Source organism: Hippopotamus amphibius, chromosome 15 (genome assembly GCF_030028045.1).
Source record: "Hippopotamus amphibius kiboko isolate mHipAmp2 chromosome 15, mHipAmp2.hap2, whole genome shotgun sequence".
Lineage (NCBI taxonomy): Eukaryota > Metazoa > Chordata > Mammalia > Artiodactyla > Hippopotamidae > Hippopotamus > Hippopotamus amphibius.
The window spans coordinates 23,640,317-23,656,587 of record NC_080200.1 but is presented as its reverse complement, the minus strand read 5'-3'; the positions used below and the strand labels follow the sequence as shown (position 1 = coordinate 23,656,587).

Below are 16,271 nucleotides of genomic sequence, written 5' to 3'. Positions count from 1 at the left end.
TTTTTATAAATACATTTCCCCATGTATTATCAATAACCAGAAGCCTGCCTATAAAGTTTAAAACACAAATCTATGTTTATGCTTACAAAATTATAGCATAATTCATTATTTTAAATGTCTCCCTAGCTACCCTGTGTACAAATTTTAGGCATGTCTTGTCTCTTTTACCATTGTATCCTTCCAAACTTCTTTTGAGCATTGTTCATCTATTCTGTGAAACTAACAGCTCAACAATTCTGACTCGGATCGTCACTACATTCTAAATTCTTAATCCTTTCCAAATTATATTAGAAATGTTTCTCGCACAGATAAAGCTTATCTAGAAACTCAGTCCATATTGTGTGGATAACTATAACACATCCTGATTAAATATTTTCAAGAATTTTTATTTTTTCACTCCTTCCCACAATTCCTATTTAAAACTTTCTTAAGCTTCATCTGTCATTCTTCCTTGTACAACACTGCATTGTATGCCATCTCCCTAAGAAACAAAAACCTTAAGACAATAACTGAAATTGAACAATGTCTGTAGCTTTCTCATGGTTACTGATTGAAATTTAGTGCCCAAGAAGAAATAGCTATATCACTTGTTAATAGTGTAATTACAGTCCATATAAGAGCAATATGTATTTTCAATTTTGAAAATGCTTCTTTAAAATGTATAGAAAAGTAAGGATACATCGTCAACTCCTGAAAATCTCCCCCTTTGTTTTTCTTCTGCAAAGTAGGTTTCAAACAATTGTGCTGCACCCTTGAGTTATACAGGGAATATCAGATCAATTACTTTTTCAAGTTTGACCTAAATTATAGAATTAACTAGTTTTTAAATTAAAGGATATGGTATGCCATGAAAGCTGTGTAGCAGCCTAAGGAACCCTATGGACCAGACACTTCTTTACCTGTATTTAATTGTATTCTTGTTTACCTTTCTGGCTAATCAAGGCCATATACTATAATTAAGCCTGAGTCACAGTCACACAGCTGGAGTCATCTGAGAAGCTGAAATGTTACTGCCATCCTGCAGGTTCACTCTATGGCCCAACCACCAAACCAATTTATTTTTATAAAAGAGAAATTGCTTAAGGAAGTGCTATAATCGTTTAGCACTGTGCTGCCCTTGTTCCCATTATTAGCAAATGACAGGACCTGACTATAATTAGTTCTCACTTGCTGTCTGAGGTTTTGGCCCCATTTCATAACCCATGTGCACTAACCAACTGTGTCACATATTAATACTATGCCTCTTCACAGTCTGTCCATATATATAAAATCATCCTTTCTCTTAGTCCATGTTAGAACCCTCTGGAAGAATAGCAGTGTGGGAGAATAAAACTAATCAAGAATACTTAGACTCTATTACTTTCAGTAGGATTTTGATCAGTTTGAGATATGCAATTTTGAATTGTTATTGCTAAATAGAGCAAAAAAATATTTAAGATTAGTAGGTGGAGAGGTGAAACCTATATTGTCCTATAATTTTTACAAGGTTTCTTATTTCTTTAAGCTAAACATTAATAGAAGGATACATGAATATTATATTTTATTATGTTATATTATATAATCTCACCTTTTGTTGAAACCAGCACCACAAATGCTCATTTTCTTACCGCCCTACTGCAAGAAACTAGAATGAAAAATGTTTCATGGTTGTCATACTACTTATTCCCAAACATAGTCAACTCAGGCTCCTCCAAGTGAAGCTTCTGCTAAGCAAAGCCTTAATCAGTTATAATTAATCAGTAAGAATAATACACTCAATTTTATATATGATAATATATATATACCATATATACTATATATACATACATATATATACATACATACTTTATATATATGTATGAAGTGACATACATTATATAGATATATATGTATGAAGTGAGATACAGAGGTAAAGAGAAAATTATAGTTTGATATGAATGTCAGAAGTAAGCACTTAAATAATGTACATTATTTCACTGTATGTATGTTGTGTAATAATTTTCTTAATCTTGTTAACATCACAAATTCCCATCAAATGTTCATTGTCACAGGTGCTATGTAATTTAGTATTCACAAAGCTCTTTATTAAATATAAGAAACATTAGTCTAATTTTACAGAAAATGTATAAAGGTAAGTTGCAGGTCAACATGAAAAATTACCTCCCTACTTAAAGGACCTCAAAAAGACAAAACTTCTAGTATATAGTTTTTGAATGAAATGTAGTTCCATCTTGCTATATTCCAGAAGGAATGAGATATTTTGGAATACATATCATCTCCCTCAGACTTACCTTCTAGATGTTCCTAAGAAGACATGGCCGTACTTACTAAGTAATAGGAAACATTTAAATTTCTAGCGAACATTTACATAATAAAATATTGCTGAGTCATCTGTGATTTCAATTTGCAATCCCTCCTGGTTAACCAGTCCCCTGACTTTAATTACAGTAATATATGTAATCACTCACTTTTTCTCCCTGGGCCTCATATAAAATTAGTTTTCTATCTTGAAAATGTGGGTCTTATTGATATTTAGGATGTAAATGAAATTTATCACTTTCTAGATAAATAATATTAATTTCTTGATTTTTTTCTCCTGTATCTCCTGGCTCATTCATATTCTAATGCCTCCATATTCACTCTTTTTTTACCTTTCATAATTTCAAACTATTTCACTTTTAACTCCATAAGGAAAGTGCCAAATGAGCAGTTTGCTTCCTCATTTTGAAATAAAGTGAATGTAAATACTCTTCAGTTTTGGGCTTAATTATTTCTAAATAGAATTATGTTAAAATTCACTAATTATGTTCAACATTTGCAAGTGAAGCAACTGACAAAGGATTAATCTCCAAAATATACAAACAGCTCCAGCAGCTCAACTTAAAAAACAATAAAAAAATGGGCAGAAGACCTAAATAGACATTTCTCCAAAAAAAACATATAGATGGCTAACAAGCACATGAAAAGATACTCAATATCACTAATTATTAGAGAAATGCAAATCAAAACTACAATGAGGTATCACCTCATAGCAATCAGAATGGCCATCCTCAACAAATCTATGAACAATAAATGCAGGAGAGGGTGTGGAGAAAAGGGAACCCTATTAGTCTCTTGGTGGGGATGTAAATTAATACAGCCACCTATGAAGAACAGTATGGAAGTTCCTTCAAAAACTAAAAGTAGTGCTACCATATGACTCAGCAATCCCACTCCTGGGCATATACCTGGAGAAAACTGTAATACAAAGACATATTCCACCCCAATATTCATTGCAGCACTATTTACAAGAGCCAGGACATGAAAGCAACCTAAATGTTGCTTTGGAAATTATTGTCATTGTCTGGCTTTTACATATTGCCCACTTCGTAACCATACCAGCATTCAATCAATTTGTATGGAACATAAAATATTTTCTATGTACTATTACAGAAACTGTAAATAAACACAAAATTAAAACAAAAAAATATAGTGTAAGCATAAATTCTATCACATAAGTGGAGGGAAATATTAAATAAGTAAATTAAACATTATATTACATTGAAACAATTCTAAGGTAAAAAACGCAAGCTTAGGAGAAATGCAAATTGTTTTAAGAACTTTTATTGAGATATAATTGACATACAATAAACTGCATATATTTAAAGGGTACAAATTGAAATCTTTTTCTTATTAGTAATGTATACATGGCAATCCCAATCTCTCAATTCATCCTACACCAACCTCCCCACCCCACTTTCCCCCCTTGGTGTCCTTATATTTGTTCTCTACACCTGTGTCTCTAATTTCTGCCTTGCAAACCAGTTGATCTATATCATTTTTCTAGATTCTGCATATATGTGTTAATATACGATATTTGTTTTTCACTTTCTTTTTTTAAGAACTTTTATTGAGATACAATTAACATACAATAAACTGCATATATTTAGAGTGTACTATTTGGTATCCCAATCTCCCAATTGTTTTTATCTTTCTGACTTCCTTCACTCTGTATGACACTCTCTATGTCCATCCATGTCTCTACAAATGTCCCAATTTTGTTCCTTTTTATGACTGAGAAATATTCCATTGTGTATATGTACCACATCCCCTTTATCCATTCATCTGTTGATGGACATTTATGTTGCTTCCATGACCTGGCTATTGTATATAGTGCTGCAATGAACAGTGCGTGTGTCTTTTTGAATTATGGTTTTCTACAGGTATATGCCCAGTAGTGGGATGTCTGGGTCATATAGTAATTCTATTTTTAGTTTTTTAAGGAACCTCCATAATGTTCTCCATAGTGGCTGTATCAATTTACACTCCCACCAACACTGTAAGAAGATTCCCTTTTCTCCACACCCTCTCCAGCACTGACTGTTTGTAGATTTTCTGATGATGCCCATTCTAACAAGTGTGAGGTGATACCTCATTGTAGTCTTGATTTGCAGAGAAATACAAATTGTTTTTAAATTCAGTGGTGTTACGTATATTCATATTATTGTGAAACAGATTCCTGGAAATTTTTCTTCTTGCAAAACTGAATCTCTATTTTCATTCAGGCAAAACTCCTCTTTTTCCCTTCCTGGTAACCACTACCACTGTTACTACTTTTGTTTCTATACATTTGACTGCTTTAGTTATCTCACTTAAGTCACATATACTATTTGTCTTTTGTGATAGACTTATTTCATGTAGAATAATATCCTCCACTTTAATCCATGTTGTAGCATGTCACAGGATTTTCTTTCTCTTTTTTTTTCCTTCATTACATACCTGTAATGGAAAATATACCCCTTTTTACACTACCACAATACCTATTTAGCTAGAAAAATTAACAGTATTTGTATTATGATATTTAATATTACATCTATGCATAATTGTATTCCTCAATTATCTTAATAATCTTATATCATTTTTACAATTGGCTTATTTGAATCAGGGCACAGAAAAATCCTTATGTTGCAGTGGGTTGTTATGCCAGTTGAGTGTTCTTTATTATATAATAATTTCTAGTTAGCATGCTAAGCCCCAGCCATGTCTTTTAAACCTCCATTGAAGGCCACATTTTCCATATGTACACAGACTGGAAGAGCAAGATGTCCTTAATGAACCATTGGAAATCAGGATCTATGTCATCTCTCATGTGATTCTGGGTTTGTACTTTACACACTTTCCCAGAAATGAGCCATAGCAGTTGCCCGCTTTGCTAGATTACTTATAAAGCATCTTTAATTGGCTTCTTTGCCTTGCCTGTATTAATTCCTTTTGCCCCTACTCTCAGTTAAACAACTTAAATCTCCATCTTAGAATCACTTCTGTGGAATACAAACTAAGACAAAGACCTAACAAGGCAGGATTGGATTCACATCAAATGAGAGAGGGTAGAGCACATAGATTAGGCTAGACTTAGTCTCTGTAATGGGGGAAAAATTGCATTGCTCATATTAATTTGCCAAATTAGAATAAGATACAGAATTTTGCATAAATATAAACAATCAATTTTGTATTTATTTATAGAAATTTCACATCAAATAATTCCAAAAGTAATGCTGGAAGTAATCATATCTAGTTTAAAAATACTTTTATTATTATAGAAAATCCAAATATAGGTTTTGTTACGATTAATGTTATTTTGCTAAAATAAATTATATCAATGCATATTTAATGATGCATGTTCAGTGTTACCTGGAGGATACAACTTAGACTCCACACTTTGAAATGAGACCCTTACAATTAAGCCTCTACACACAATTATTTCTGTTTCTTTGGGGACTCATTGTGAACCCCCAAACCAGCCACATATAATTCTCAATGAATCTGCCTATGTCTAATGCTACTCACTTTTGTGTCTTTGTGCATACTTTTAATTCTTCCATAATTTCTTTACAAACATTCCTTGCAGAAATACTCTTATTTATTTAAATGGAATGTCACAAATGCCAGCTCTGTAAATAAGCAGTCCTAGGGATTTTAAATGTTCTTAATTGTGCTAATAACTCCTACCCACTACACTTTTTAAAGCAAACTACTCTCATGGCCTATATTAGTTTTCTCTTCCCATGTGGCAAATTAACACAAACTTAATGTCTCAAATCAACATTTACTAAATATCTCAAAGTCATGTAGATCAGATGTACAGATACAGTTGGTTGGATTCTCTCCTTAGATTCTTACAGACCAATGTCAAGTCTTCAGCTAGACTGCCTCTTATTGGGGACTATGTCAAATAACCCATAACCAGGCTCATTCCAGTTATTTGAGTTATCTGCAGATTTTTGTTCCACCTGGTGATAGGACTGTCACTGTTTCTTTACTGACTGTGAGCCAGAGCTTGCTCTCAGCTCCCAGCACCTGCTTTTTGCACATGACCCTCTCTATCTTCAAAAGCAACAATTACATGCCAACTTTTTGTCATGATTCATATTTTTCTTTCTTCCTCTCTTGCTACCAGGTGGAAACTCTTTTATTTAAAGCATTTATGCAATTAGTTGAGGTTTAAACATGTAAAATCCAATATTAAGATCAACTGACTTTATTCTCAATTACATTTGCAAAATGCATTTTGGCCATGTAATGTAACAACAGAAGTAACAACCATAATATTCTTAGTCCCTGGAATTTGGATGAAAAATCTTGATTGGCCACCCTAGAATTATGCTAATCATGACTTTTAAAAATGCATTATAATTTATCTACATCTTTTTATTTCTCTCTTCCTTAATAACAAATTTCTTGAAATCAGAAATAGTGCAGTTTATTTTTGATTCCATAAAAAGCACATTGTTTATCATTTAGTTTGCATTCAATAAATATTAGTTGAATTAATTAATAAATAATAGAAAAGGAAATGGCTCAAAATAATGAGGATCCCACAAAATCACTACCAATTATAGTTATAAATAATCACAATTGAAAACCAAATGAGCAGCAACTAAAATGATAGTGCTTTAGCATGGGTTTTTTTCCATTCAGATAATATGTAAATGACTCAGAAATATGCAATAGTGATACATTCCACATATGGGATACAAAGAACTGTTCCAATTAGAAAAATGTGGGTTAAGAAAACTAAAACTATAATAATCTAATTAGTGTAGGTAAAAAGACTAAAAGGAAATTATATCATTTTCTTTGGTGTGTGTGTGTACATAAATCAAGATTAATGAGATCTATATGCATATATCTGAGTTGGTGGGTATGATGAGATCTGTATGCATATGTGTAAATTGGTGGGTATGAATGCATACACATAGAAAGCACAAACATCAATACATTTTAGGCCTCACAATGATTAGAAAAACCCCGATTCTTGCAAAGTACTACTTATGTGCAGGAGACTGTTCTAAGTGCCTCACATACATAAGCTCATTTAATTCTCACCCTTTTCCCACTACTATCATTTTCACTGCATTTAACAGACATAAAAACTGAAGTATAGAGGGTATACTAATTTGCCCATAGTTATACATCTAGTGAAGACTGAGCTGTGAACACAGGCCTCTGACGGCAGAGCTTTTGCCTGGCTATGTAACATCCAAGGAGAGAAAGAAATACTCAAGTCTCATATGTTTTCATAGATAATGAAATTAGGCAAAGTTTGAGGTGGGAATGAACCAAATAGTTCTGGAATTCCTGAGGATTATGCTTCAAAGTGGATTTATTAGAAGAACTGTGAGTATGTCTGCAGAAGAAAAGCATGATGTTCCAGGCTATCCCAAGTACAGAGTCCCTAGGAGAGCTTGTCTGGTGATTTCATAGACAAAAACAGTAAAAATATAAATTTGGAAGTAAACAATGAAAAGTGAATATTGAGTTATATAAACAGAATGAGATCATTTCTGTAAAGATGATCACTAAAATATAGAAAGGACATAAAAAGAGGCGAAGTAACCAAACAGGGAAGAAATGTCAACACATGCACAATTATCTTAATGTCAAAAAAGTAATAGACTGACACTAGCAATGAACAATAAGACATTAAAATTAAGTAAACAGCCCATATATAATACCATTAAAAAGAATACATTTATTAATAAATTTAACAAAATAACAGAAGATTTTTATACCTGCATACTGCAAAATGTTGAAAGAAAGAAACATTAAAGGAAATTCAAAGATATTCTGTGTTAATGAATTCGAGGATTTATGATTGCTAAGTTGGAAATATCCCCCAAATTGATTTATAGATGTAATACCATTTCTATAAAAAAGTTCCAGCTGCTGTTTTTCAGAAATTGTCAAGCTGATCCTAAAATGTATATGGTAATTCAAGATACCTGGAATAGCCTAAGCAATTTTTTACCAAAAACCAAGAGAACTCACACTTTCTGACTTTTCACTTACAATGAGGCTATAGTAATCAAGGCAGTGCAGCAATAACCTAAGAATAAATATATAGATGCTTAAAAAGTTAAGAGTTCAAGAGTAATTATATCCACTTATGGCCACCTGACTTTCTACAAAGGTACAAAAAAAAATTAATGGAGAAATTTCTTCAGTAAATGGTGTTGCAGCAACTGAATATAACCAAGCAAAAGAATGAAGTTAGATCCCTATCTCATGATGTATACAAGAAATTACATCAAAGGGATCAATGACATAGATATAAGAACCAAAACTATAAAACTCAAAAAGGAAACATTAATCATTTTGATTTTGTATTAAACAATAATTTCCTAGAAATTATGCCAAAACTGTAAGCAATAAAATGTTTTTTTTATAAATTTGTTTATTTTATTTATTTCTTGGCTTTGTTGGGTCTTTTTTGCTACTGCTCAGGTTTTCCCTATTTGTGGAGAGTGGAGGCTACTCTTCATTTCAGTGCACTGGCTTCTCATTGCAGTGCCTTCTCTTGTTGCAGAGCATGGGCTCTAGGCATGTGGGCTTCAGTAGTTGTGGCATGTGGGCTCAATAGTTTAGGCTCATGGGATCTAGAGCTCAGGCTCAGTAGTTGTGGCACATGGGTTTATTTGCTCCTTGGCATGTGGGATCTTCCTGGACCAGGGCTCGAACCTGTGTCCCCTGCATTGGCAGGCAGATTCTTAGCCACTGCCCCTCCAGGGAAGCCCAATAAAATGTTAAATAATTTGGACTACATCAAAAGACAACAAAGTTATAAATTCTAATTCAAAGGATGTCATTAATAAAGTGAAAACACAACACACTGAAAGGAAAATTATTTGCTAAACATATCTCATAAGAATCTATTATCCAGAATACATAAAGAAGCCTAAAAATAACAACAAAATGACATTTATTACCCAATTTAAATGAGTAAAGTATCTACATAGATATTTCTTCAAAGAAGATATTCAAAGGACAATAAGTGCTTGCAAAGATGCACAACATCGCTAGTCATTTGGAAGATACAAATCAAAATCACAATGAAATACCACTTCAGACATACTAAAATGGCTATGATTTTTTTTTTTAATGGAAAATAAGAGTTGACAAGAACATGGGAGAGCTGAAAACCCCCTACATTGATGGTGGAAGTGTAAAATTTTGCAGCCAGCATGGAAAACAGTTTGGCAGTGCTGCATAAAGTTAAAAATATGACTGAGCAATTCTACTCCTAGGTATATACCCAATAGACTGGAAACATATGTCCATGCAAAAATGTGTCTGTGAATGTTAGTAATAGTAGTATCTGTAATAGTCAAAAGTAGAAACATCCCAAAAGACTATCAATTGTTGATTAGATAAATAAATGTGGTATAACTTTAAATGGAATATTATGCATTCATATAAAGGAATGAAGAACTGATACATACTTCAACATGACCCTTAAAAACATTATGGTAAGAGAGAGAAGCCAGTCACAAAATAATACCATATTTACAGATTTCATTTATATGCTATGTCCTAAATAGGCAAATCCACAGAGGCAAAGCATAGTGTTTGCCAGTAGTTTGGGGAGAAAGGAATGAGGAATGAACACTAATGGGTATAATAGATATGGCTGTACTTTTGGGGATACTTTTGGAATTAGATAATGTTAATATTTGCACAAATCTGTGAATCTACTACAAAAATCACTGAACTGTTCACCTTAAAGTGTTTAATTTCATTGAATGTGTTTTATCTTAAAAAAATTGCTGAGAATATTCTATTTATCTCAAAATATTGGGATTTTTATAAAAACAGATTCAACATATTACAACCCATGGAGCATGTCATTTAAGCATAAAATATAGGGGCTTCCTAGGTAGTGCAGCGGTTAAGAATCTGCCTGCCAATATAGGGGACACAGCTTTGATCCCTGTTCCAGGAAGATCCCACATGCCATGGAGCAACTAAGCCTGTGCACCACAGCTATTGAGCCTGCACTTTAGAGCCTGTGAGCCACAACTATCAAGCAGATGTGCTGCAACTACTGAAGCCCACGTGCCTAGAGCCCATGCTCCACAACAAGAGAAGCCATGGCAATGAGGAGCCCACACACCACAATGAAGAGTAGCCCCCACTCACCGCAGGTAAAGAAAGCCTGCGCATAGCAAGAAAAGACAGAACACAGCCAATAAAATAATAAATAAATAAATAAATAAATAAATAAATAAATATTTTAATTATAAAGTCTAGTTTTAGTTTTCTAAAAAATGTATTTATAGAGCAATAATATATTAAATGATAAAGATTGGATTAAAATTATGTATATACAAATCAAGGTGATCTTATGAAATGTAAGGATTGCTTTCAGTTTTCAAGGATGTAAAAGATTTAGATTTGCAAATTTCAATAAATTAGTGACATTTTGGTTACATCAACATGTGGGCACTCAATGGAACATTAATACAATCATTATGGATATTCAGAGACCATAAGTTCCCTTTAAAAAATAAAATTCAGTTTTGTGGCATAATTTATAGGGAATAATTTTTTTAGAGCTGTGTAAAAACTCATGGTTAGCAATTCCAGGAACTGTTTGTTTTCTATTATCTTCAGATAGATTTTAGTTGTCAATATAAGGTTGAATGAGGAATACAATTAATCACAATAAAGATGAAGGTTGTGAAGCCTAACCAAATAGATACTTTATACAGGCTCATCAAAATATTCACCTTGATTGAATGAATTGTCAACATTAACTCCCCACTTCTAAATGCTTGGGAATTAAGTAGGGAAGAGTCAGGAATAAAAGTCAAAACATGCATTCAAGCAGAGCTAAAAATGAAGACAAGTTAATTTAAGTAATCCTTAAAGAGAGAAGGAGCTCACAGTGGATCAACACCAACCTTTTGTCTTGGATAAAGCAAAGATCATCAGACTTATACCTGAGTTCACAGACAAGCATCAAGTACTCATCGATAACAATTAGTGGTATAAAAGAAATTCACAAGGGTGAAGCAGCCTATGCTATTATCTAAACTGTCCCCTTTACCTGTGATGTTTATATGATGCTATACTAAATAAAACTGTTTAAAATTGGAAATAAAAGTGGGAGAAAAATACAGTAGGGAGAATAAGATGATGCAAGGGACTCCAGTTTCCTGGAAGAATTGTTGACCAGAGTGGGCACTCAAAGATGTTGGACAAAATTACCTTAATTTTCCTTTCCTCAACAGTTTCTGAAGTCCTCTAGATACCTCTTTGTTGCGAAGACTGTAGATGAGAGGGTTCAGCATGGGGGTGGGGATGGTGTAAAAGGCTGATATCATCTTGTCCTGGTCTGGTGTATGGTTAGAAGCTGGTCTCATGTACAGAAACATGGCAGCTCCATAGTAGAGTCCAACCACAGACAGATGGGAGGAGCAGGTGGCGAAGGCTTTGCGGCGACTTTCCTCAGAGCCCATGCCGATGACAGCTTGAAGGACTCGCGAATAGGAACCGATGATCACGGAGACTGGTAAGACTAGCATCACTACACAGCAGATGTAAAGCAGTCTTTCGAATGCAGAGGTATCTGTGCAAGATAGAGGTAAAAGGGCAGCAACATCACAGAAAAAGTGATGAATTTCCAGAGAGCTGCAATAAGAGAATGAGAGGGATGCTGCAAGCACAGTGATGCCATCAAGAGAGCCCAAGATCCAGGAAGCAACAGTCATGAGGATGTAGCGTTTCTGATTCATTAGGATGGTATATCGAAGAGGGTGGCATATAGCCACATAGCGGTCATAGGCCATGACAGCCAACAAGAAGCATTCAGCTCCGAGCAGGGAAACATAAAAGAATATCTGGATTCCACAACCTGCTAGAGAGATGGATTTCCTGCCAGACAAGTAGTTGAAAGCCATCTTGGGGACAGTGGTAGAGATGAGCATGAGGTCCATGAGGGAGAGTTGGCTGAGGAGGAAATACATAGGGGTATGGAGTTGAGTGTCCAGGTAGATGAGGAGAACCATGATAGTGTTTCCCATGAAGGCCACTGTGAAGACGCCCAAGACCAGAGAGAAGAGGAAGATATGTGTGGGTCTGTGATCAAAGATTCCTAACAGGATGAAGTCAAAGTTGAAAGTCTGGTTTCTCCAAACCATCCTGGATAATTTGCTTTATTTGTAAGTTCCAGAGTGGATACAAGCTTATTTATTACTTTAGTTTTCAAATGGCAATGCACTCAAGTGCACGCTGTATTGTAAGCATGTATAAGAATTTCAGTTACCTCCCCTTTGGGCACAATAACTTATGCAACTTTGTCCATTGCTTTCTAGTTGTTTCCTCATCCAAACATCACAAATAACAGCTTCAATAAGTATCTTCCCTATTTTCCAGAAAAGAAAACTGTATATTACTGGCTTATCCACAGGTACACAGTCAATAGAGAACCTAGGAGAAAAATAATTACACACAGCTGCTGCTAAATTTTATGAAACATCTCTGATCATGTGAAATTCTCTATTGACCTTTATAGCCTTTGGTCCTAACACGTCTCTCCTCACTAACTATGGAATTCCTCTCCTTTTGATTCCCTCCACCATCCTGTCCCCTCCTTGTATGTGGTACAAGCCCAGTGAAACACTGCATTGGATCAATATTATTACCCCCAAAGGATAATCTGTATACCTAATTCAGAAAAAGGTTTGAAAATGTACATTTTAACTTTTCCATCTCAAACTAAGCTTTGAATTGGAGTCTTTTCTTAACTCATCAAAACCACCATTATTTTATTTTTCTTAGGGAAGTAAAAGACATACACTTCTATTTTGAGAATAATTTTGCTTTTTCAACTTGGTTGAGGGGTGGGAGAGGGAATTAACTGCTCTTTTTTTAAGGGATTGATTTCTTTCTGCTACAATGAAATGTTATATGTTCAGTGTCATTAACCTCTAGGTTAATGACAAATGAGAACCCTTCTTTGCTCTTTAAAAGTTTTACTGCAGTGTCTCCTTTTGCAGCCTGAAGGGGCTTGTTCCACCACAGTGAGTAAAGGAATGACTGTAAGAAATATCTGACTTCTCACAGTTCAAAATGGACAGAACCCAAGATATACTTAAACAGATGGGGAAAGCACCACAACAATGAGTCTGGATAGGTATGAGGAATCAGATCACAGCCAGAATCTGGTCAATTTTGTTTTTACTTAAGCATTTATCAAAGAAGTATTTTCAGATGTAAAGTAAAGATGTGGAGAGATGTGAAATGATTTTACATTGAGGAAATCTCTTGGTGGCTGAAGTATGATAATTTGGGTGGGTTAGGTCTGCAAGCATGGCAACCAGGGAGACCATACCTACAGCATCCAGGGCTGCCAGGGTAAATCTCAGGCAGTGACAGTGGAGGAAGGAATACACCAGTGCTTCTGAAATATCATGCTATATAGAAATTTCCCTAGAGTTTCAAAGTAATTATGTACCAAATACAACTTAATCCAAATAGATCCACATTTTTCCCCTGATACACATCATCACCACCACCAAAATTTGAAAGTCCAGACTTCAAATCTTGAAATAATGTAATTTATTTTCCATTTTTTTTCATGGTCTTATTTTTAATTCAGCTTTTAGAAAATCTAACTTTTGGTAACAATGTTTGTTTTAATCAGAGCCAATAAACAGTATATGACCATAACAAATAGGAAATATAGATGATATAGATATAGATATGGGTGTAGATATAGATACAGCATGAGATTTATTATAGGAATTGAAACACATGATTATGGAGTCTCAGAAGTCTGAAAACCTGCCATTTGCAAACTGGAGAACCAGGGAAATTTATGGTATAAGTTCCAGTTTAAGTTTGAAGGTTGTAAAACCAGGGGGTTAATCTTATAAATCCTGGCCCAAGAGTGAAGCCCCAAGTACCAGGAGTGCTAATGCCAGAGGCAGGGTAAGATGATGCCCCATCTCAAGCAGAGATCACATTCACCTTTCCACTGCCTTTTTGTTTTCTTCAGGCATTCAGTAAATTGGAGCATGCCCACACAGCTTGTTGAGGGCAATCTTCTTTAGCCAGTCTACCAATTCAAACGGTAATCTCTTCCAGAAATGCCCTCACAGACACACTCAGAAATAATATTTTACCAGCCATATGGGCATCCATTAGCCCAGTCAAGCTGACACATGAAACGAACCATCACACATTCGTTCTATATTTGTTTTAACATATTTGATAGAGATACCTTTAAATTACTAAAATCATACAGTCTTACTTCCTTATTTTTCTCTGCCACTGCAAGTTTCCTAAGTTTCATAATTCATGGGCACAACTCCCGAATAAGCATTAAGCCACACGCTGTTTTAGTATATGGTTGACTATTTATTAATTTAATAATATTTTATTTAATAGTTAATAAAAAACCACAATGATTCTAAAGGAACAGAATTTTAAGAATGAGTTTGGTGAATTGGTTCTGAGGTTTCTGGAATTGCTCTACAAAGTGATTAGATTTAGAGATGCTAATAACTCTATTTCCCATTATAAAGAGAGACCTGATAGTTTATGGCATAAACCTTTTTATAGAAATATGTAATTGGCTACTTCTAATAAACCACATATAAGGAACAAACAAAAATCTAACTTTTCCTTAACTCATAGTATGCTTTTTGATACTGAATATGCACTGACCCCAGATTATTTACCATGGTGGGTGTTTATCCTTGAGGTCTATCTTTCATTCCATTTAAAAAAAAAATTCTAAACAAGTAGGAGTTTTCAAATATGTTCTGTAGAATTGTATTATAGTGTAAAGATATTCACTTTTCCTTTTGACACTTCAATGAGCAATGGCATAACTGGAGGTATATCAAACTTTTTCTATTTAAAATCCACAACCTACATCTATTATTGTGTACATCAAACCAGATAATATGTATTTCCAAGGACAGAGCAGATTCTTGAGAATTGTTGTGTAAACTACCTTTCAATGATATATGGCCTATGCATATCACAGTGTTCTATGTAGAATGGAAACATTAGTTTAAACTTTGTTTGCTGCACATTTTTTCCCTAGGAAATATTCTCTTTATGTATTGATATTCAAAATTAACTTTTGATGATCATACTTAATGGTAGAACTCTTCTCAGAGATGTTTTGATTTATTTAACAGTACACAAAAATGCCATGGCTTTATTTATTTTCACAGAATTAAAATGTTATGTCAGTATTCAAATAAAAATTCATTCCTGATTTGAACATTTGAGAATAAAGGAGTGCCTTGCAGGACTTCCCTGGTTGCACAGTGGTTAAGAATCTGCCTGCCAATGCAGGGGACTCGGGTTCGAGACCTGATCTGGGAAGATCCCACACGCTGGGTAGCAACTAAGCCTGTGCACTACAACTACTGAGCCTACACACCACAACTACTGAAGCCCATGGGCCTACTGCCTGTGCTCCGCAACAAGAGAAGCAACCACAATGAGACACCTGCATACTGCAACGAAGACCCTGCTCTCCGCAACCAGAGAAAGCCCACAGGCAGCAATGAAGACTTGATGCAGCCAATAAATTAATTAATTAATTTAAAAAAACAGAAAAAAAAAGAATAGTGCCTTACAAAATGAGATATGCTGAATTTAGAGCCTGGGGAATAACTGATGAATTCCTTTCTTTGTATAACTAGTGTGTGTTAGGTATTTTCACCTATTTTAATGATGAATATGTGTTGAGAGAATGCAAATTTTCTGCACCAAAAATATATCAAAATTTTGATAACTCCTTAAATAACAAATATAGTCTTATTCCCAAGGTAGTCAACACAAAGACTTGCCAGATTCTTTCTTTATTCTCTTAATTTAAAATTTGGATTGAAGGTTACCATTAAATATGAAATTGTAAAATTCTAACATCCCAGATACTTCTAAACTTTTCATACTTCTATATTTTTTCATACCAATTGCTAATGGAAATTGGAGAATAAGACCCAGGGAGA

At 34.3% G+C, this 16,271-nt stretch overlaps 1 protein-coding gene across 1 annotated transcript; it reads right to left on the bottom strand.

Moving 5' to 3' along the window:
* Positions 1-11,488: 11,488 nt before the first annotated feature.
* LOC130837317 (olfactory receptor 2M4-like) lies at positions 11,489-12,437 on the bottom strand. The gene has a single exon (XM_057710143.1). The coding sequence runs from the start codon at positions 12,435-12,437 to the stop codon at positions 11,502-11,504; it is 936 nt and encodes a 311-aa protein (XP_057566126.1). The 3' UTR covers positions 11,489-11,501.
* Positions 12,438-16,271: the final 3,834 nt, after the last annotated feature.